This window comes from Phascolarctos cinereus, unplaced genomic scaffold (genome assembly GCF_003287225.1).
Source record: "Phascolarctos cinereus isolate Bilbo 61053 unplaced genomic scaffold, phaCin_HiC Scaffold_5;HRSCAF=322, whole genome shotgun sequence".
NCBI lineage: Eukaryota > Metazoa > Chordata > Mammalia > Diprotodontia > Phascolarctidae > Phascolarctos > Phascolarctos cinereus.
Window position 1 is genome coordinate 233,672,661 of NW_027555958.1, and position 21,281 is coordinate 233,693,941.

At 41.8% G+C, this 21,281-nt stretch overlaps 1 protein-coding gene across 4 annotated transcripts; it reads right to left on the reverse strand.

Annotated features, from left to right (window-relative positions):
- Positions 1-2,780: 2,780 nt before the first annotated feature.
- Positions 2,781-8,269, reverse strand: TSPO2 (translocator protein 2). Of its 4 annotated transcripts, none has more exons than XM_020999621.2 (5): positions 8,127-8,267; positions 6,035-6,084; positions 5,604-5,794; positions 3,642-3,783; positions 2,781-3,312 (listed from the first exon to the last, which is right to left on the reverse strand). In XM_020999621.2, exons 3-5 carry the CDS (start codon positions 5,774-5,776, stop codon positions 3,094-3,096), a joined length of 534 nt encoding a protein of 177 aa, XP_020855280.1. In that variant the 5' UTR covers positions 5,777-5,794; positions 6,035-6,084; positions 8,127-8,267; the 3' UTR covers positions 2,781-3,093. The 4 variants fall into 4 exon arrangements, with proteins under 4 accessions (XP_020855280.1, XP_078011512.1, XP_078011513.1 ...); XM_078155386.1 differs by lacking the exon at positions 8,127-8,267 and adding an exon at positions 6,781-7,004; XM_078155387.1 differs by lacking the exon at positions 6,035-6,084 and having other exon boundaries at positions 8,127-8,269.
- Positions 8,270-21,281: the final 13,012 nt, after the last annotated feature.

Genomic DNA, 21,281 nt, shown 5'->3' on the forward strand with positions numbered 1-21,281 from the left:
GTGGGCACAAAGGTGACAAATGAAGGTGATCCAAGGCTGAGGCTTAGCTGGGTGTAACTGAGTGTAATTGGATGAGAGAGCTAGGGATTCAAGAGAAGGGGACAGTGTGGAGTTGAATTTGTTCACCAAGGAGTCAGGAAGGGGGTGGGAAAGAGGAGAGGATGGCTAGTGCAAGGGAGGTGGCTTGGCAGAGAATTGAGGGGTCAAGGATTTGGAGGGCATGGTGAGGATGAAGAGCGGGGCATATAAGGGAAAGCAGAGGGAGAAGCGAATTGGCTTTTATGGTCAATATATGGTCAGATAAAGGAATTTCAGAATTCGTGAACATGGAAGTGGTACATTTGTGGGTGATGGCAAGATGGCAACATCTTGGTGTGTGGCTGAGGTGTGTTGGAGGAGTAGCTCATGGGAGGGCAAGTAGGTTGAGGAACTGAGTGGTTAGGGCATTTGAGGGAGAATCAGTATGTATGCTGAAGTCCCCTAGGATGACAGCAGGAGTTGAGGAGGAGAGAAAAACTGCAAGCCAAGTACTGAACTCATTGAGGAAGGAAGGGGAGTAATGGAGAGTAGGTGGTTTTCTGTAGACAATAGCTACCAGGATTTTGATTGGGTGGTAGATATGAATCACATGAACCTTAAAGGAAGAGAGGTGATAGAGGAAGGGAGAAAACCTGGAAGTGGCAGTGGGAAACAAGGGGTATTCAACTTTTTCACCTCAACCAATGAGCCAAGGAGAACGAATGAAGGTCCAGCCAGTACTAGTATGTATAATTCAGACCTAACTTCAGGGTTGTAGAAGGAACTCAAACAAATTCTTGACAACTAAATTTTGAATAGCATATAAGGAAGAAGAAAGATCAAGATGATGAGACGATGAGACAGACATTCACAGATCATAGGATTGCGGATTTAAAACGGAGAAGGAACTTGGAAATCATTTAGTTCAAACACTTTGTTTCATAAATGAGAAAACTGAACAAAGGTCACATATAGGCAGAGCCTGAATTCATACCCAGGTCCTCTGATTTCCAAAGCCCTGCTCTTGTCTTCAAACCAGGAAGAGTAAAAGGGAGACCAGCCTGAGGGACAGCCTTGGGGGCAGGCACAGGAGTTGTCAACCTTAATACTTTATGGGAGGAGGCATAGGACCTGGGATTCCACAGATCTACCTTGATAGGTCTTGAAGTCAAAAGGCCTTGAACAACTTGCATTCCTCCCAGCTTTTGTGATAATGTTGAGTCAAACCACCACACTTACCACCTCAGACTGGGATGGAGACAGTCTGAGACCCTGAGCTCAAGAGCCCTGGGAATAAGAACGGCCTAGTGTTCTAGACTAGTGACCCCACTGCCAAGGCTTGGGAGCAGCCATGAGGAGATGAAACCTGCAATTGCTTCTTCTGGCACCTTAGTTCCATCTCCCTCCCAAACACACACACACACACACGCCATAGACATATTTGTTGGCAGTCAGAGCTATTGAAAAGACATAAATAAAGTTCTTGACACCAAAGTCTTTGGCTTTGGGGTTGTTCAATATCAGAAATAGATTGTTTTTTTTTTTATTACCTTAAAGATTTGCTTTGATAAGGACCATCAGCTCCATCTGACTCATTTAAACCACCTGTATTTGTTGTCTCTCCCATTAGAATTCTAGTTCTTTAAGAACAAGGACTGTCTTTTCTTTTTGTATCCCCAATGCTTAGCTCAGTACTTAATAAAATGCATTTGTTCATTCATTCATTCATGAACATACCAACAATCTAGATTCCAGTCCTAAATCTACCACTTAATGTGTGTCTATATGAACAAGCCACTTTTTCTGAGCCTTAGTTTTCCTTATTTGAAAAAATGGACTTAATAATCCCTGCTTAAGTGCAAAAGTGTTTTGAAAATGGCAAACCTTTCCACTGTAAAGGTTTTGTTTTGTTTTACAGGGACTATAATTTCATCCCCATAGGGTACTCCTAGTAAGAGTTGCCTCGGGCACTAAGAGGTTAGGTGGCCTACCTAAGATAACTTGCTGTTGTTCATCTGTTTTTTTTTTTGAAGAGGACCAATGAAATCACAAGATGATGTCTTGACTTGATCATGAATTGGATTTAAGTGAAGAAGAGTTGCACAAAATCCTCAGCTCACTCTCTCTCCCAGTCATGGAAGTCTAATGGCAAGACGAAAGTCAAGATGACTGGCGATGGCCTGGGATGCAGTGGATGACCTGGGCATCTTTGATATCTGACCAAGATCTAAGTGCTCCACAGCATCTGCTCCAGCCACTTTCATGACCGTTGGGACAAATAGTTTTATCCATCCATTCCGCTGGGGAAAGTCTTCACATGCTTGGGGTAGACATCCTCCTAACTCACTGATGGGTTTGAGACCTGTTGGTTACTTTCAATCTGGCTTAGCCCATCTGCTGAGACAGTCTTACTGGGGTGTGGCCACTGTACGTGCCACATAGTTTTGTTGTAGCCACAGGTGAGCAGTGAGTGCTAGATGGACGAGCAGCCCTGAAAAGGGCTCAACAAGCCGTCACACCAGAGTTACTAGTCCTCCTTGAACACCCCATATACCACAAAGTCACATAGCTAGATTATACAAGAAACCAGGACTTGGCCACATCTTCTTGACTTTGAGGCCAGGTCTCCAGCCACGGGCCCCAATGTCTCTCACTATTGCTATTGCTATTATTTTATTTATATATGTTTATACTTGTGCATTCATATATATTAATACTGAGACTTTAAAATAGACACATTTACATACAAAATTAATCACATATGTAGAACCAATAAAATTTTTATTTTTATTTGTAAATATGCTTTTTTAAAAACAGATATAAAGTCCTCTTTGTTTTAATAGGGAAATGATGACAAAGAAGAAATGGAGTAGCTTGGAATTAGAGAGGAGGTTCAGGATCAGGACAGCTTATTAGGAAGGGTATGGGAATGTTGATCAGAGGCTGCATTTGGGGATTCCTTATCCCTGCCCTCCCTCATGCCTCAATCCCTTCCCTTAGTTTTCTCAACCCCAACTCTTGATGTCTCTCTCCCTTTTGACCTCCTCAGATTCTCCTTTCTGCAGTTTTCCTGTCTCAGTCTATCTTCTCTCCCATGGACTGAAGCTGGGCTTGGGAAGAGAGCTGTGGCTCTGAACTGGAGTTGTCCATCCATAGACGATAGGCCAGTGAAGTGGTCAGTGTGAGCCAGGCCAGGTAGGGCAGCAGGAGCAGGACAGCTAGGCCATTGATGGAGTGCCAGCTCAATGCCATGCCCAGCACCAGTCCATAGAGCAGGAGAAGGTGGCATAGAGTCTGGAGAAAGAGGGATAGACAGTGATATGAGGAACAGGGGTGGGGTGGAGACATGATCATGCCAGGGGAATGTCGGGGATAACCCTGGCATCAGTAATAGTTTCTTTTCTACAGTATTTCTTCTACCCTGGGTGCCCCCTCCATCCTTCTCCCCCTACCTTGCTTTACAGACTATATTCTGGGACTTCCTCAATAAATACTCACTGAATGAATGAATGGTCTGCTTTGGGGATCTTAAGGTACTGCTTCTTTCCTCTACCCTTTCTCAAGAACACCCCCACTCCATCCATGCACACACCCAACCACATTCCTGAATATCTTCACCTTACCAGACCAAGGTTGTGGGCTCCGAAGAAGAGGAGCAGTATGATCCAGTTGAGAACAAGCTGGGTAATATAGAGACCAAGGGGCAGGACCAGAGGACGAGCAAAGCCCCCACCCAGATCCTTCCACACCAGGTAGGAGGCGTAGCTTTGGGGAGAAAGTGAAGCATGCACTTCAGTGGGGAAAGTCTGCAGGGAATTGATAATGGATGGGAAGAGGAGAGAGCAGGAATAGAGAAGGAGTCATTGGAGGGCTAGGCATAGAACAAGTAGGATAGGAAGTTCAGCACAAGAGGAAATCTTAGGGCTTATGTGAAGCAGGAGGGTATTGGTGTCAGAATACAGGCCTGAGGGAAGACTACTGGGAAAAGAGACTGGGGACCTGATAATAATGAACATTTCTTTTTTTAAGTAATTGGTAGAATATATTTACACACTCTCTTTAAAAAAGGGAAGGAAAGGGGCAGCTAGGTGTCACAGTGGATAGAGCACTGGCCCTGAAGTCAGAAAGACCTGAATTCAAATCCAGCCTCAGACAAAACACATGACACTTACTAGCTGTGTGACCCTGGGCAAGTCACTTAACCCCAATTGCCTTAAAAAAAAAAAGGGAAGGAAACAATAACAACAACAAAACAGATGAATCTACAGAATGTAAAACAAGGCAAAGAAAGAGGGACCTCCTTAAGCTTTGAGCATTGGACACCCCCTTAACCCATAATCTGACTTGTTGAATTTTAAGAGACTTTTATACTTTCTTTGAGTTTTAACACATTTAAAAATGACTGAATGAATTTTTAAAAGCATGCAGTGTGATTAACTAAGGTGATCTTTTTTTTTTATCAGGGCTAGACTAGATTTTTTAAAATAGTTTTCAACATTTGCTTTTATAAGATTTCGAGATGAACATTTGTAATAGAACTTTTGGGTTGACAAAATGCTTTCCTTTATAACAATTCTGTGAGGCAGATAGTTCAAGTATTATATGTCCATTTTACACATATGGACATAAACTTAGTTAAAGTAACTTGCTCATGTCCACACAATTCTTAAGTGTGGGAACTAGGTGGGATTTGAACCCAGGTCTTCTGACTTTAGGTCCAGTGCACTTTACTTTATATGATGCTGCCTTTGAGAGACAGAGAGTTTCCTGAGGTAGGGTGAAAAGGTACAGAGGAGAAGTAACAAAGTTGTTGTTTAATTAATTAGTTCTGTTGGACTCTTCGTGGACTCTTTTCTTGGCAAAGATACTGGAGTGGTTTGCCCTTTCTTCTCCAGCTCATTTTATAGATGAGGAAACTGAGGCAATTGGGATTAAGTGACTTGCCCAAGGTCACACAGCTAGTAAGTGTCTGAAGCTGGATTTGAAATCAGGAAGGATAGTCTTCCTGACTTCTGGGCCAGCGCTCTATTCACTGTGCCACCTAGTTAAGAGCTGGAAAGAATTTAGAATGGAGGGGCTGTTGGCTAGTATCAGCCCTAGTGGAACAGACACAGATCTCTGGAAAGTTGCAGAGACTTTATTGAAATGGTGGGCCTTTGTTTGGTAAAAGAAAAAATAGGGATGGAACCAGGTAACTAGTGGGGAAGTGAATAGAGAGTACCTGGAATCAGGAAGTCCTGAGTTCAGATTTGACCTCAGATACTTACTAGATGTATGACCCTGGGCAAGTCTCAACGTCAGTTTCCTCAGCTGTAAAATAGGGATGAGAGTATCTACCTCACAAGATTGTTGAAAGAAGTAAATGAAATAAAATTTGAAAAATCACTAAACACAGTGCCTGGCACACAGTAGTCACTATATAAATACTTATTCCATTTTCCTCTCCCCTCTTTCCACCCTCCATATCTCTAGAGTGGGGCTTGTTACAGAAATTATGGGCCCAGGGATGCTTTTTTCTTATTCTAGCCCTAGAAAACAGGGACTGGGGCCGGGAGCTGGGGACAGGATTTCACTTAGGGCCTCACCCCATGGTGGAGTAGATGGTGGTCCATACAATTAAGAAGAGCTTGTTGGGTGGCCACCAGGGTGGCTTTTTCAGGGTCTCATACCAGGTGGGCATGTGCTGTCGAGCAAACAACCAGCCCGCAATGGGCCCCACGTGGGGAAAGGCCATGAAGAAGGTGCTTTGAGGCCACATTGTCCAGTGGGCCTGAGCCTGAGGAAGAAGAGATGCCAGTGATGAGGGTGGCCCTGAGTTCTACCCATTCTCCCAGCTCTTTGCTCCCTTCCCAAAACTGTATCCCTTTCAGTTTTCACTTCCTTTCCCATCACTGTCCTTCCATAGAACCATAGACTAATCACATACTAGTTCTGTGACAGTATCTAGAACCAGTATCTGGAGTGTTGGACTAGTAGTCAGGAAGACTTGTATTCAAATCCTGGTTCATATACTTACTAGTCATGTGACTTTGGGCTAGGCACTGGGAGCAACCTCAGTTTCCTTATCTGTAAAACAAGGGTAATAACAGCACCTTATATCACAGAGTTCTTATAAGGATCAAATGAGATGACATGTAAAATTCTTTGACAATCTTAAATAAACTAGTTTATCTTTCTGTTTTTCTAAACCCTGTGAAAAAACTCAAGTCCCACATCCTCCCTGAAACTTCTGGTATCATTCTTGGCCCATAGAGTAAACTCTGCCTTCTCACCCCTTCCCCACCTTCATTTACTGTCCTACCTTCATTGAGCACTTGGTGCATGTAAACTGCCTTGAATCTTTAACGTATGCTATTCTTTTCTCCCCGACAAGACCATGAACCCTCCGAGACTTAGTCTTTTATATCCCTCAAAACACTTGGCAGAGGGCTGGACACATCTGACTCTCATTGAATTGAAATAAACAAAGCACAACTGAACTGAACCAGGGGCATGATGGGTGTGATGTAGAGTAAAAAAACCAAACAAACACACACAAAAAACAAAACCTGAGTTTGAATCCTGGTCTGCTACTAGGTAATCTAGGTGCAGGGGAGACAAGCGTTATATATACCTATATTGTGCCGGGAACTGTGTGAAGCACTTTACAAATATTATCTCATTTAATCCTCACAACAACCATTGAAGGTAAATGCCATTAAACTGCCCCCCCCCACTTTTCCAGTCAAGGAAATCAAGGCAGACAGCCCTTAAATGACTTACCTAGGATCATGCAGCTAGTAAGTGTCTAAGATCAGATCTGTTCAGGTCTTCCTAACTCCAGGCCATATAGCTACCATCTTGGACAACTTACTTCTCTAAGGCCTTCTGTGGATTCAGTTCTTCCTCAGTAAAATGATGTGGATATCTAAGATTCTTTTCCAGTAAGAAATCTTGCATCTGTCCTTAGACTACATTTCAGTCTCTTGTTTAAGTAACTGGTCACTGCCAGGAATCATCAGGCTTCTTTTTAGCAAATATCTGACCTTCCCCTCTCTGCTTCAGGAGTTATCTACCTTCCACAGGCATTCTGCCCCATGGATGCCAGCTTGGCAGCCGTGAACTAGCCCAACTCAGCCTGGAGGTGCCAGTTCCTTCCCGCCCAAATTCAAACAACTGCTTGGCAGTCTGTTGACTTCCTTCTCTAAGGAGAGTGCTCCAGCCAGCCTCTGAAGCTAAAAACTCAGGTTCTGGAGATCCTTGCTCAACTTTCCCACCTCCAAAGAGTAGGGCAAGGAGCCCAAGTCCAGGTTATGGGAAACTCCTCAGTGAAGAAAAAAAAAAGTCCAAGCACAAGGTCAGGTATAAAAAGTCCAAACCCAAGGTCACATGGCTAGTAAGTGTATGATGAAGATTCAAACACAAGTCTTCTGGACTGCAGGTCCACACTAGTATTTGTGCTAATCTGCATGAAATGTGCATGTTCAAGATCATTCAGAATCCCCTAGCCCAGCCCCTCAGTCTCACCCTACCCTCACATATGTTCTTGCTCCTGATGATTGAAATTGAATTAACTCAGCAAACTCACACACAGTTCCCCCTAACTAGGTCTAAACTTAATTGGTTTCAAGGATCTCCTGGTGTGACTGGCCTATTCTTTTTAGTGGGTCCCTTTCTGCTTGTTTTTGTCTATTTACTAGTTTCCTCATCTGTAAATTGAAGATAGTAACAGCCCTTACTTTACAAGTTTTTTTTGAGGACCAAATAAGATAACATAGGTAAAGTGCTTTGCAAACCTTAAAGCCAGTCAGCAAGAGTTTGTTTATTCAGCACCTACCCTGTGCCAGGCACTGTGCTAAGCCCTAGAAATACAAAGAAAGGCAAAAGACAGTCCCCTCCCTCCAAAAGCTCACACACACTCTAATAGGATTAAAGTGCTTTGTAAATGTGAGTTACTACTATTATTACCTTTCTGGATGCCTGACACTAATAGTCTTATAGTCTGCACCTCTTTCTTTATGTCTACCCTAAAAGAGTACTCTGTGGCCACATCTTTTTCTCTCTGTCTCATTCTCATTCTCCCCACCCTTGCCCCCACCTCCATATAGAATATGCCCTCTTCTTCTTACCTCAGTCGGTTGACTTCCTTCACTCTATGCCTGATGAGCCATGTTTGGGGAAGCAGAGAAGATGGGGTGTGAGGAGGTAGGGTGGGGCTCACTACCTTCTCTTCCCAGATGTCTAGGGTGGTGACAAGTAGCCATAGGAGGTACCACTGAGGAGGTGCCTGAATTGTTAGTCACTTTCATTCTTTGAGCTAATCTTTTCAATCTCCCCTCACTCAGATTTTCTTAAACCTTCTTGACTCTCCCCTGCTGTCCATGCCATTCTCTTTAGAGAGCTATCTTATGGAAGAACAGGAGAGCCTTCTAGAAGCTCTCAGGTGTTGCCCATTTCTGGCTCCACTGCTCCTGAGTTTCGTGTCCCCAGGCAAGGCTCTGTCACTCTCTGATCACAGTTAGCCCCAGTAGCATTCCTGTAGGTGGAAATGATATCAGACTGACAAGGTATAAAAATTAAGAAAGTTCCAAGATTGGGACTGCTTTGTAGTACATGAAACAAATAGAGAGAGAAGCAGTTATTTTTAACTCTACTTTTTAAACTGAACCAACCCATCCAGGTAGACAGATCCTACACTGCTTGTTAATGTGATGAGTTTTTCCCTAATGACAAGGAGTTCAGTGAGAGAGGAAGGAAGCCCACCTGGTGACCGACTGAAGCAGAGAGCTCTATAGCCCCAAGGGTTAACATCTTCCTCCATCCTAGCCCCAAGTCACCTTGTTCTCTTGATTCTCTCACCCCCCCAGCCAACTCTCTAAGGTTTGCCCTCACTAACGCCTTCTCCTCATCCTTCAGGGTTTCCTCTGTATTTGGGGGTGGGGAGTATATTATGACCTTCTGCTCTTACTCTGGGTTGGGTTTGGGGGAGGGCAGCAGGGGAGAAGAGGGGAGTGAGACAGCCTGGCAGGTGTGTCAGAAGGTAAAAGAATTATTAACTGAGACTAGAAGAGGAAGAGTAATTTCCTTCCTAAGGGGGAATGACAGCTGGGGGACTGAGAAGGTTCATAGAGACCCCTGAATTAGAATCCAGCCGGAAGGCGAGGACCAGTGGTGCAGTGAAAAGAGCAATGGATTTAGAATCAGAAGATGTGGGCCCAAATCCTAGCTTGAACACAGACACATCTATGGGGATTTAAGCAAGTTGATTGATCTCTCTGGGTTTGAGGCAGCATGGTGGGCACAATGAAGAGAGCACTAGGCCTGGAGTCTAGAAGACTTGAATTCAAATTTGGCCTCATACTACTAACCATGTGACCTTGGGCAAGTCATGGAACCTCTTGTTTGTCTCAGTTTCCTCAGCTATGAAAGGGGGCTAATGGTAACACCCAAATCTCTCAGGGTTTGTGTGAGGATAAAATCAGACTATATTCGTAAAGAGCTTAGAGCAGTGTCTGACACATAGTAAGTACTTAATGAAAGCTTGTTTCCTTCCTTAGTGTTTTCATCTATGAAAAGGGGAAATTATACTGAACATCTCAAAGGTCCCTTCTGGCTCTGAGATTCCATTACCTCTACAAGCTGAGCCCAACCCTAGGAGATCAAGGTATGTGAACATCCCAGTTATTCTGTACCCTCCCAATCTCAAAAGTTGTAAAAGGATGTAAGCTGCTTCTACATGATCATGGGTTTTGCCTCTGTCATCTTGGATTGTCAGCAGTCAGGGAGATCCGTGCAAGGCTATTATTCAATCATGGACCACTAGAGGGGGTAGAAGGGCAAGGTTTTTAGCTAATTCACCTGAGCAGATTTCTCCTTCCTCCTTCCCCCTCCCTCCCCCAAACACCCGACCCCTCCAAGATTATGTGGACAGGCAAGATCCCGGGTTTCTGGCATCCCCGGCTATCCCCAGAGTCTTCCTGCTTGAACGTTCACTGAACTGAGACTGTCCTTTTCCCTAAACAAACAAACAAACAAAAAACACACCTCAAGACTTGCTCCCACTTTCCTTTTTAGAGGGTATGGAGGAGTATCCTGAGACTGACTATGCCAGGAAGCCTCAGGCCACACCCTCTGTCTAGATTCCACTTCCCTCCCTCATTCCGTTCTTACTTTTCTTGTAGCTACTGCTTTGCTTTGACTCCTTGGATACCCAGGTGAACTCAGGTCTTCAGAATAATTAGGTAAGTGTGGGCTTGGGGCATATGTGGCCAATCATTATAGGAGATGAGCTCAACAAGGCAGCAGGTGACTAGAGGGACCAATATTGGTCTGACCCAGAGGGGAGAGGAACAAAGACTGAAAGAGGCTGGGTTGGGACTGGGGTGGTAGGTAGAGTCTAGGCACATATCTATACATTTTGACCACAAATTTCTATTCTGTAAAGTGTTCACGGACAATATGCAGGATACCAGGGATTATTTTGACATCTTACAGAACAGACACTTTTTCTAAGGCAGGGCTACAACCCTGGATTAGGGGTTGTCTACTCAGCAGGAGCTCCTAATTGGGGAAGAATGATGGGGAAGGCCTGGAGAGACTTCCAAGGTCAAGTTGCTGTGGGAGGTGAGAAAGGGATAAGGACTGGATCTGGGATTTCTTTGATTATATCAAACTTCTAAGTAAGGAAGCTCCTTCTATGATGCAGGCTAGCACCTGAGCTACTAATACCCTTAGAGAGTTGCTTAGAGCACTGGGAGGTTCACATATCCAGGGTTCACACATCAGGACTTGAACTCAGGTCTTTCTGGCTTTGAGACTGACTCTGTTTATTAGGCCACCGTGGCTAGGGAGGAGAGGCTGTGTAAAAAGTGGTAGGAAAATTCAAATCCGTCTTCAGCTTGGGGAGTGAGGATGGGTAGAATTTGCAACTCAGATTGAGTTGTAGGGTTTGGACCTCTGAGTCTGAGTGAGAACAGGAAAGGATACAAAATGGGTTTTGGTTGTTTGGGCATTCTCAGACCAGAGGTTTTCCTCCAGATCTAAAGACTCCACATTTAGTTGGAGCTAAGTAAATTCTCAAAGATCGAAATGAGGAGGGAGTGAGGGAAAGAGCTTTTGTAGATGGCGGTGGTCAGGGGGATGTCTCCATCCTTAAAATGTCTGGACTAAGATGAAGGGGGAATAGATGGGATGACTTCTACCTCCATACAGGTGCTTTATTTTAAGGAGGAGAGGAGATTCTTGGTGGAGAATCTCAGGGTCATTGCTTTAGAAACCAACCCTGATAGTAGTCCAACCCTGTCATTTTATATATGAAGAAAGTGAAGATTAGGAGGGGAAGTGATTTGCCCAATATCTCACAGGTCTAAGTAGCAGGGATCAAGATTCAAACTCCAATTTCCTGACTCAAAACTTGTATCATCACTCTGACAAGAGGCCCTATTTATCTAAGGGCTGATAGCAAAAGAGGACACTCCCTCGAATAATGCCTACATATCCCTTTAGCAGTCTCATGGTATAAAGGGGATTTGGACTCTGATCTTGCGAAGCCCCAGGAAGTTTGCTGTAGCAGAAAAAGAACAGACCACATGTGCTTTCCTTCTTCAAACTAAACCCTAGCCTACTGTATGTCACTGGCCCTTTGCTGATGATATGGAAGAGATGAGGGTGCCCTCAACCATAGAGCTAAGGAGTCCTTCCTCTTTTATTTTGTTAATTAATTCCATTTAATATTTATGTTTTTTTAAAATACACACACATGTATTTCTATTTATGTTTCTAAGGTCTTTGTTTTTCTTAGAGAGGCTCAGGATGAGGAAGAGAATTCTTGGAGACTCGCTAACGTCCCTACCACCCACACTTTCTTTGGCCTAGAAGCCCTTTCTTCATTTATTTCTCCATGTCTCAATTCAATGGACATATATTAAGTTCCTATTATGTATAATATACTTTACTTGATAGGGATGCAAAGATAAAAATGACAAATTCTGCCTTTAAGGAGCACATGTTATCCTTAAGGAGGAAGAGTAGTTTAGACAGATAATTAAATACAAAGTAATTTCAAGAGGGAGAAAATTCTTACTTTTCTTACTTACTAACCATTGTGGGAATCAGAAAAGTTTCATGTAGGAAGTGGTACCTAAACTGTGTTCTAAAGCAGTGCTTCTTACACTGTGGGGACTGAATGTCTGGGTCATGAAAAATTTGGCAACGGTAAAAGGTTTCTGAACGTGCAACGACCAAAAATTGATTCAAAATCAAATGTACAATGAATCTGAGATATTTTTGGCAGCGCTTGCTTGTGTTGCATCACACAACTTCACTGCAGTCTCAGTTCTGACCACACAACACGCACACTTCGCGCTGCACATGCCATCACACCATGCAACACCAGCAAATGCTGCCAGAAACACCTCAGCTCAGATTCGAGATGATTGTATGTTATAAATTGCAGTGTTTTTACTGTACATACAAAATTGTTAAATGAATATTGGCTTGGGATTAGGACAGAATTTTCAACAATTTCTGAAATGGCCCTAAACATACTTTTGCCATTTTGTACTACATATTTATGCAAAGTAGCATTCTCAGCATTGATGATTATAAGATCAAAATATTGATCAACTCTGAAAAACATTGAAGATGCTCTATGTCTTTCAGTAATGTTCCACCAGAATTTAATTCTTTATGTAAAAATAAACAAGCACATCCATCTCATTAGTATGTAAATTTGCTTTAGTCTTTAATAAATGGTAAAATTATATGTATACCAAGGAATTGGTTTTTTAAAAAATTCTTTATAACTTATTATCAGTAAGTTTGTATACCTATTTCATATACCTAGGTTTGCATAAAAATTTCTCAGGCAAAAAGGGATTGTAAGTGGAAAAAGTTTAAGAAGCCCTGCTCTAAAGGAAGCTATATATTGGTGACAATAGAGAGCCATTGATGATTTCTGAGTTGGTGGGGAAGTGACATAGTCAGATCTATGTTGCTGAACTATCAATTTGGAGGAGAATAGATTGGAAGGGAGGAGAGATTGAAAGCAAAGAAACCAATTAGGAAGTGAATGAAGTCCAGATGAAAGGTGATGAGAATCTGAATTAAGGTAGTGTCTGTATGTGTGGAGAAAAAGGGATCCCTGTAAGAGATGTTGCAGAGGTAGAATTTATGAGACTTATTGACTGACTGGGTATGGAGAAAGAGGGAGAGAGAAGAGCTAAGGATGTAACTTTGTGAACCTAAGTGACTAGAATAAAGGTATTTCCCACCTTTCCTGCACCTTCCCCACCCCCACTCCCTGAAATTGGAGGAAGGGTGGCTTAGGGGCAAAAAATGATCTTTATTTTGTACGTGTTAAGTTTCATGTGTATATATATATATATTTAAGATTGGGACTGGAAAATATAGGTTTGGGGGTCATTGGCAAAGAGTCAGTTGTTGAATCTGTGGGAGCCAATGAGATTACCAAGGAGGAGAGTATAGGAATTGATGAATAAGGAGTCTAAGACAGGCCTTGAGATGTTGTCATATTTAGTGTTTGGAAGAAGGATGCTACTCCAGCAAAAGAAGATGAGATGGAATGGCCAGGTAGGTTGGGAGGAGAACCAAGAAAGAGCAGTGTTCCAAGGGAGGAATGAGTATCCAGGAGATTGGAGCTGTTGGAAGCTTTAAAAGCTGCAGTCTATAATGAAAGCTGAGAAATAGCTATTGGATTTAGCTGTTAAAAAATGATTTGTAACCTTGGTGAGAACACTTTAAGTTGAGATATGGGGTTGGACGTGAAACTGTAAAAGAGTGACAGGTAAGTCAACAAGTACTTAAGTACCTACTATGTGGCAGGCACTGTGCTAAACACTGGGGACAATGTCCAAAGGCTGTCTTTGCTTTTTAAGAGTTCAGTCTAATGGGGAAGACAACATGCAAACAATTATGTACAGACAAACTAGGTACTGGAAAAATTGAAATTACTGAAGAGAAGGAATGCACTGGAATTAAGAGGGACCAGAAATGGCTTCCTATAGAAGGTGAGATTTTAGCTAGTACCTTTGAAGGAAGCCAGGGAAGCAAACAGGTAGTGATAAAGAGGGAGGGCATTCCAGGCATGGAGGAAGAATTTCGATGTAAAAAAGAAAAAGGTTTATAGGACAATAACTTCAGAGTATGTCAAGGTCAAGGGAAAGCTTTTTTTTTTTTATGGTATGGAAGTCCTGGGATTGTTTGTGGGTGACAGAGAAGAAGCCAGTGGAAAGAGAGAGATTGAATATAAAAGAATGGCCAAGGGGAATAACTATTGGAAGAGCACAGGTAAAGGAGTTAATCTTGTCAGGGAAAAGGTCCACTTCTTCATCAGAAACTGGAACAAAGAAGAAAAGAAAGGGTGTGAGGAGGTGATGATGAAGGGGGATTTTGATGTATGGCACAGGAGGAAAGAGAGACCTTGTGATAGATGACCTTTTTCCCCCCAGTAAGATTGGAGGCAAGGTCCTTAACTTGAAGCAGGGTGATTGGTGAGTGGTTGGGTAAATAGTTTTGCACATTGAGGAAAATGTTTGAAATAAGTAGAGAAAGTGTGATAGAGAGTCAATGGGAAAGAATAAAACAATTGTGTGCGGAAGTGAAGGCCTAGTTGAGATTAGGTAGCAAACATTTTTACTGGCTCCAGCAGCATTTGAATAGAAGAGGATAAGATGGATGGGGGCAGGTTGAGTTTAGTTAAGGTATGATTGGCAATAGGACAGGAGATCAATGGAATCAAAAGTAATTAAGTTGATAATGTGACAGAACTGGTTGACCCTAGGGCTAAGATTGGGAAGGGAGGGAACAGAGGCCAGACCAAGGGTGATGGACTTGTAGAATGTGGACAGATGAAGGACTTGAGGTTACTTGAGGGTGAAGGATAGATTTGGGAAAAAGGAGGCAGAGGAAGAGCTAAAAGACACAAGCTCTTCCTAAATATATGGAATGCCACCTATTCCATCATGTAGTGAGGCTGTAATATAGATAGAGGCAGAAGTCTGAGGCAGAAATTTCAAATATTAAAATTGCAAAAGTAGAAAAGTTATAGGTACTGGTCAGAGGCAGCTAGATGGCCCAGTGGATAGAATGCAACCTGGAATCAGGAAGACTAGGATTCAAATCTAGCCTCAGGCACTTATAAGCTATACAACCCTGGGCAAGTCTGCCTCAGTTTCCTCTTATGTAAAATGGAGAGAATAACAGCATTTCCCTCACAAAGTTGTCATGAGGATCCAATGAGATAATATTTACAAAGTACTTTACAAAACTTTAATGGGCTATTATTTATTATAATTATATCTATGTATGACTGAGACCAAGCAAAAGAAGTCATGAGAACTTAGAATGTTAATTGAACTAGGAGACCAGGGTGATTGAGGACACATCAACGTGCATATTAAAGTCCTGAGAATGAAGGCAAGGAAGACCAAGAGCAAGGTACTGAATTCCCTAAGAAAGAAGGGAAGAGGGACCTAGAGAGGATGGTAGATGACTGTGACAAGGAGTTGGACTGAATGATAAAGATGGATGGAGTGAACTTCCAAAGGAGAGATTGCTGAATGAGAGTGGCAAAGTGGCAGAAACAAAAAGTCAGCCTAGTGCTCCTCCCTGCTCACTGATTCAAGGGCCATGAGAAAACCAGCACTCAGCACCATGGAGAGTGGTCTGGAGTGCAAGAAGAAGAAAGAGTGGGAAGAAGATTCAGAATTAGAGCCCCTCCAAGTAGAAGTGCCATTTATTCGGGGCCAATAAATAGGAAAAAGAATTAACAAGCATGTGAATTAACAAGCATGTGAATTAACAAGCATTTGTTTATTGTACTTACTATGAGCTCTATACAGTCAGTTCGAACAAGACCTGGAGCCCACTGTAGCTCAGATCATGAGCTTCTTATTGCAAAATTCATACTTAAATTGAAGAAAGTAGGGAAAACTATCAGGTCATATAGATATGACCTAAATACATCCCTTATCAATATGAAGTAGAAGTGGTGAATAGATTTAAAGGATTACATCTGACAGAGTACCTGAAGAACTATGGACAGAGGATTGCAATATTGTACAGGAAGCCATAGCAGCAGCAGCAGCAACAACAGTAAAACATTCCAAAGAAAAAGATCAAGAAAGCGAAATGGCTGTCTGATGAAGCTTTACAAAGCTGAGGAAAGAAGGAAAGAAAAAGGTAAAAGAGAAAAGGAAAGATATACTCAACTGAATGCCCAGTTCCAGAGACTAGAAAGGAAAAATAAAAAGGCTTTCCTAAATGAGCAAAGCAAAGAAATGAAAGAAAACACTAGATTGGGAAAGATAAGAGATCTCTTCAAGAAAATTGGAAATATCAAGGGAATTTTTAATGCAAAAAATGGACATGAAAAAGACAAAAATAGTAGGGACTGAACAGAAATAGTATTGATTAAGAAGAGGTAGCAAAAATATACAGAACTGTACAAGAGAGATGTTAACATCATTGATAACCATGATGGTGTGGTTACTGATCAAGAGCCAGATATCCTAGAGAATGAAGTTAAATGGGCCTTAAGAAGCATTGCTAACAATTAGGCTAGTGGAGGTGATAGAATTCCAGCTGAGCTGTTTAAAACCCTAAACTATAATGCTGTTATAGTGCCACACTCAATATGCCAGCAAATTTGGAAAACTCAAGCGGCCACGGGACTAGAAAAGATCAGTTTACATCCCAATCCTAAAGAAGAACAATGCCAAAGAATGTTCAGATTACTGAACAATTGCTCTCATTTCATCTGCCAGCAAGGTTATCCTTCAGATTCCACAAGCTAGGCTTCAGCATTATGTGAACTGAGAATTATCAGAAGAGCAGGATGGTTTTCAAAGAGGCAGAGAATTGCCAACATTGCCAGTGTTCACTGGATTATAGAGAAATCGAGGGAGTTTCAGAAAAAACAAATAAACATCTATTTCTGCTTCAATGACTACACTAAAGCTTTTGACGGTGTGGATCACAACAAGATGTGGCAAGTCCTCAAAGAGATGGGAGTACCAGATTATCTTACTTGTCTCCTGAGGAACCTGTGTGTGGGCCAAGAAGCCACAGTTAGAACCAAACATGAACAACTGATTGGTTTAAGATTGGGAAAGGAGTATGACAAAGCTGCATATTGTTGCCTTATTTATTTAACTTATATGCAGAGCACATCCTGCAAAATGCCAGGCTGGATGAATCAAAAGTTAGAATTAAGGTTGCCAGGAGAAATAGCAATCATCTCAGATATGCAGAAAATGAAGAATTAAGAAGCCTCTTGATAAGGGTGAAAGAGGAGAATATAGAAGCTGGCTTGAAGCTTAGCACCAAAAACAAAACAAGACAAAAGAAAATAAAACAAAACATAACAACTAAGATCTTCACAACTGGTCCAATCACTTCCTGGCAAATAGAAGGAGAAGAAATGGAAGCACTGTTGAATTTTATATTCTTGGGCTCAATGATCACTGTAGACAGCAACTGCAGTCATGAAATGAAGAGAGATTTGCTCCTTGGAAGGAAGGCTATGCCAAATCTGGACAGCATGCTAAAAAGCAGAGTCATCACCTTGCTGGCAATGGTCCATATAGTCAAAGCTATGGTTTTTCCCAGTAGCAATGTATGGCTGTGAGAGTTGGACTATAAGGAAACCTGAGTGTCACAGAATCAGTGTTTTCACATTGTGGTGCTGGAGAAGTCAAAGGTCATGCACAGTTTTATAGCCCTTTGGGCCTAGTTCCAAACTATTTCCCAGAATGGTTAGACCAGCTCACTACTCTACCAATAATTCATTAATGTACTTATTTTCCCCTCAACCTCTCTAGCATTTCTCCTTTCTGATAGGTGTGAAGTGATACCTCTCAGTTGTTTTAATTTGCCTTTGTCTAATCAATAGTGATTTAGAGCATTTAAAAAATATGACTATAGATAGCTTTGATTTCTTCTTCTGAAAACTTCTGTTTACATCCTAAGTCCTTATGATTTCTCATTCATGTTTACCTTTTTATGCTTCTTTTTATTGTTGTGTTGGAATGTCAATTTTCTAGTCATCTCTGTTCTTCTTATCAGGAATTTTGACAGTCCTCCGTTTCATCAAATGTTAATTTTTTCTACCCTATAGGATTATAGTCAGTTTTGCTAGGTAGCTTGTTTTGGGTTGTAATCCTAAATCCTTTGCTGTATGTGTAGAATATCACATTACAAGCCCTCTGCTTCTTTATAGTGGTAGCTGCTAGATTTTGTGTGATTCTGACTGTGGTTCCATGATATTTGAATATATATTTCTGACTACTTATAGTATTTTCTCCTTTACCTGTAAGCTTTGGATTTGGGCTATAATATTCCCGTGAATTTTAATTTTGGGATCTTTTTCAGGAAACAACTGATAGATTCTTTCAATTTCTACTTTGCTTTCTGTTTCTAAGCTATCTGGGCAATTTTTCTTTGTAATTTCTTGAAATATATTTGATATGACTCTTTTGGATATGGTCTTTTTTTTTTTTTTTCGATCATGGCTTTCAGGACAGTCCAATAGTTCTTAAATTATTTCTGTTAGAGGCAGCTAGGTGGTGTAGTGGAAAGAGCATTGGTCCTGGAGTCAGGAATACCAGAGTTCAAATCTAGTCTCAGACACTTATTATCTATGTGACCCTGGGAAAGTCACTTAACCTTGATTACCTCAAAAAAACCCCAAAACCACAAATGAAGACAAACAAAAATTATCTCTCATGAACCTATTTTCTAGGTCAATTATTTTTCTTTAAGATATTTCATATATTCCATTTTTTTTTTAGTCTTTTGACTTTGTTTTATTTGTTGTTGTTGTTGTTGTCTCATGGAAGCATTAGCTTCCATTTGGTTCTAATTTTTAATAAATTATTTTCTTCGTTGAGGTTTTGTACCTCTTTTCACCATTTGGCCAATTTTTATTTTTGAGGCATTTTCTTTAGTGTTTTTTGGTATCTCTTTTACCAGCTGTTAAAACTTGCAATTTTTTAGGCGTGACTTACATTTCTTTTCCCAACTTATCTTTTACTTCTCCTATTTGATTTTTAAATCTTTTTTTTTTACTTTAAAAAAATTCTTTAATTCTTCTAGGAATCTGTATTTTTCTTCAAGACTTTGTTTGTAGATGCTTTCAAGTCATTATTTTCTGAGTTTGTGTCCAGCTCCCCATCACAGTATTAGCTTTTTATGATTAAGTTCTTTTTTTGTTGTTTGTTCATTTTTTCAATCTATTTCTTGCTTCAGACTTTATGTTAGAGTTGAACTGTGCTCACCCCTTTGGGGAATGTCTGGACTGAACTTCTGTCTTTTATGTTCTGCTTCTGCTTTCACAGCTCAATCTGGGGGCCTGTAACTTTTCAGTGTTTCCAAAGTGGTCTGATCCATGGGAGAGATCTGTTCACTGCCCTTCTGGTCTGTGCTTTGAAAATTCCTGACCCGGTTTGGGTCTGTTGGCTTTTGTGTGGTTGAATTTCCATAGTCTGCTGCTAAACTCAGTCATAGTTAGCCTGCCAAGAGGTTTTCTAGGTTTAACTCGATTGAAATGCTGGTTCCCCCTTTGTTTTGGTCTCCTGCCATGGTTTATCCCTCTGCAGGTTTATGTTCAGGGATAAAGGTTAGAACTCAGTCCCCACTCTGTTCTTGGGCTCAGAGCCATATAGCTATGGTTCTGGAACTTCTTCCTTGTTCCTGACACAGATAAAGCCCTTGTGATCTGGCCTACTCCTCCTCACCCTGGAACTATGACTCATAATGGGACAAGGGGAACAGAGTTTCCAAATGTGCCCAGTGCTAGCACAGGGGAACCCTGGGATCTCTTTCTGCTCATGTTTTCAGTCCCCTTCTGTGCCTGGGCACTGGGCTGCTCCTCACTACTGCTGTTGCCGCAGCCATTGCCACTTCCTCTGCAGCTGTGGCCTCTTGCCACTATTGCCCCCCACTCTGGCCAAAACCAACCCTGGCCAGCCCCCACCCCAGTGTCTGAATGCTTCTCTTAACATCTTCTTAAGCTGCACTGGGCTGAGAAAATGACCCATTGTGGCTTTTTCTTGCTTTCCCCAAACAGAATTTGATTTTTGTGCATCTAGATTATTGGGAATGGGGGGGGGGGGGGTGGGAGAGAAGATGATGTTAGGAGAAATAGGTGAAAATACTGGCTCTAGCTTTGCCATCTTGACTGCATCCTCCCTGCCCAAGCTTACATTCTAATGGAGGAGACAAGTAAATACAAAAATGCACATTGCGCAAATATAAAGTTAACAAATACTTATCAAGTAGTTAAATGTTGGGTGGCCCCAAAATCTCAGTGGATATTTAAGCTTTAATAGCTTAAAATTGCCACAAGATTTTTGGCACATCTGGTACAAAGTAGTTTGGAAGGGAGGCAATCAGCGTATGTCAATGAGAAAGAGAATCAGAAAAGGCTTCCTGTAGAAGGTGCAATTTTAGTTGGGACTTAAAGGAAGCCAGGGAGGTCAGTAGCTGCATCTTAATGTGAAACAGAGTTCAGGAGAGTCTATTTACTTTGCAAACCTTAAAGAACTAACTACATAAATACTAGCTATTCTTATTATTTTCTTAGTTTTACTCTTATTCTTACTCTAGACCCTCTATCTCTCCTCTTCATATCTTTATGAAGAGGACTAGGGGTTTTGGGGTGCTGGGACCCCAAGATCGAGGTACCAGGCCCTGTCTGAAAGAATTCAACTCAAATCTTCTTCAATGAGAGGAAAAGTTTATTAGTGATAAAACACTTAGGGCCAGGTGACGCCCATAAAGACGAGAGGGCATGAGAGGTTCTCAGCCTTTTGAGCGTGAGATTCTCAGCCCCGAATGAGGGTCAGGGTAGATCTTACATACTCAAGTGACTAGGGAAGGGTCTGGAAAAATGGTCTGGGAAAAGGGTCTGGGTGAGAATTCCCAGAGATTGGAATGTCTAAGAGATTGACTAGACAATGGGAATAGATAATGAAGGAACTGAAAGGTATCTGAATGAGATTAAAAGGTAGGCTAAGCCTTTCAAAGGGAGATGAGGGGCTGGGGCCTGTAGACAAAAGGGGAGCCAGATTCCCTTTGGGGCAAGGGGTGAAGACCTCGGCTTGGGCCACACCCTATCATTTATACTGTCCATCTCCCCATGCCTGGAATGAACTCCTCCTTTACCCTTTGACACAAGGGGATTTGAGTTGGGAGGAGAGGTACAGAAGGGGGGGAGATACAGCTGCCACTTGAAATCATACCCATCCTTCAAGGCCCATCTCAGA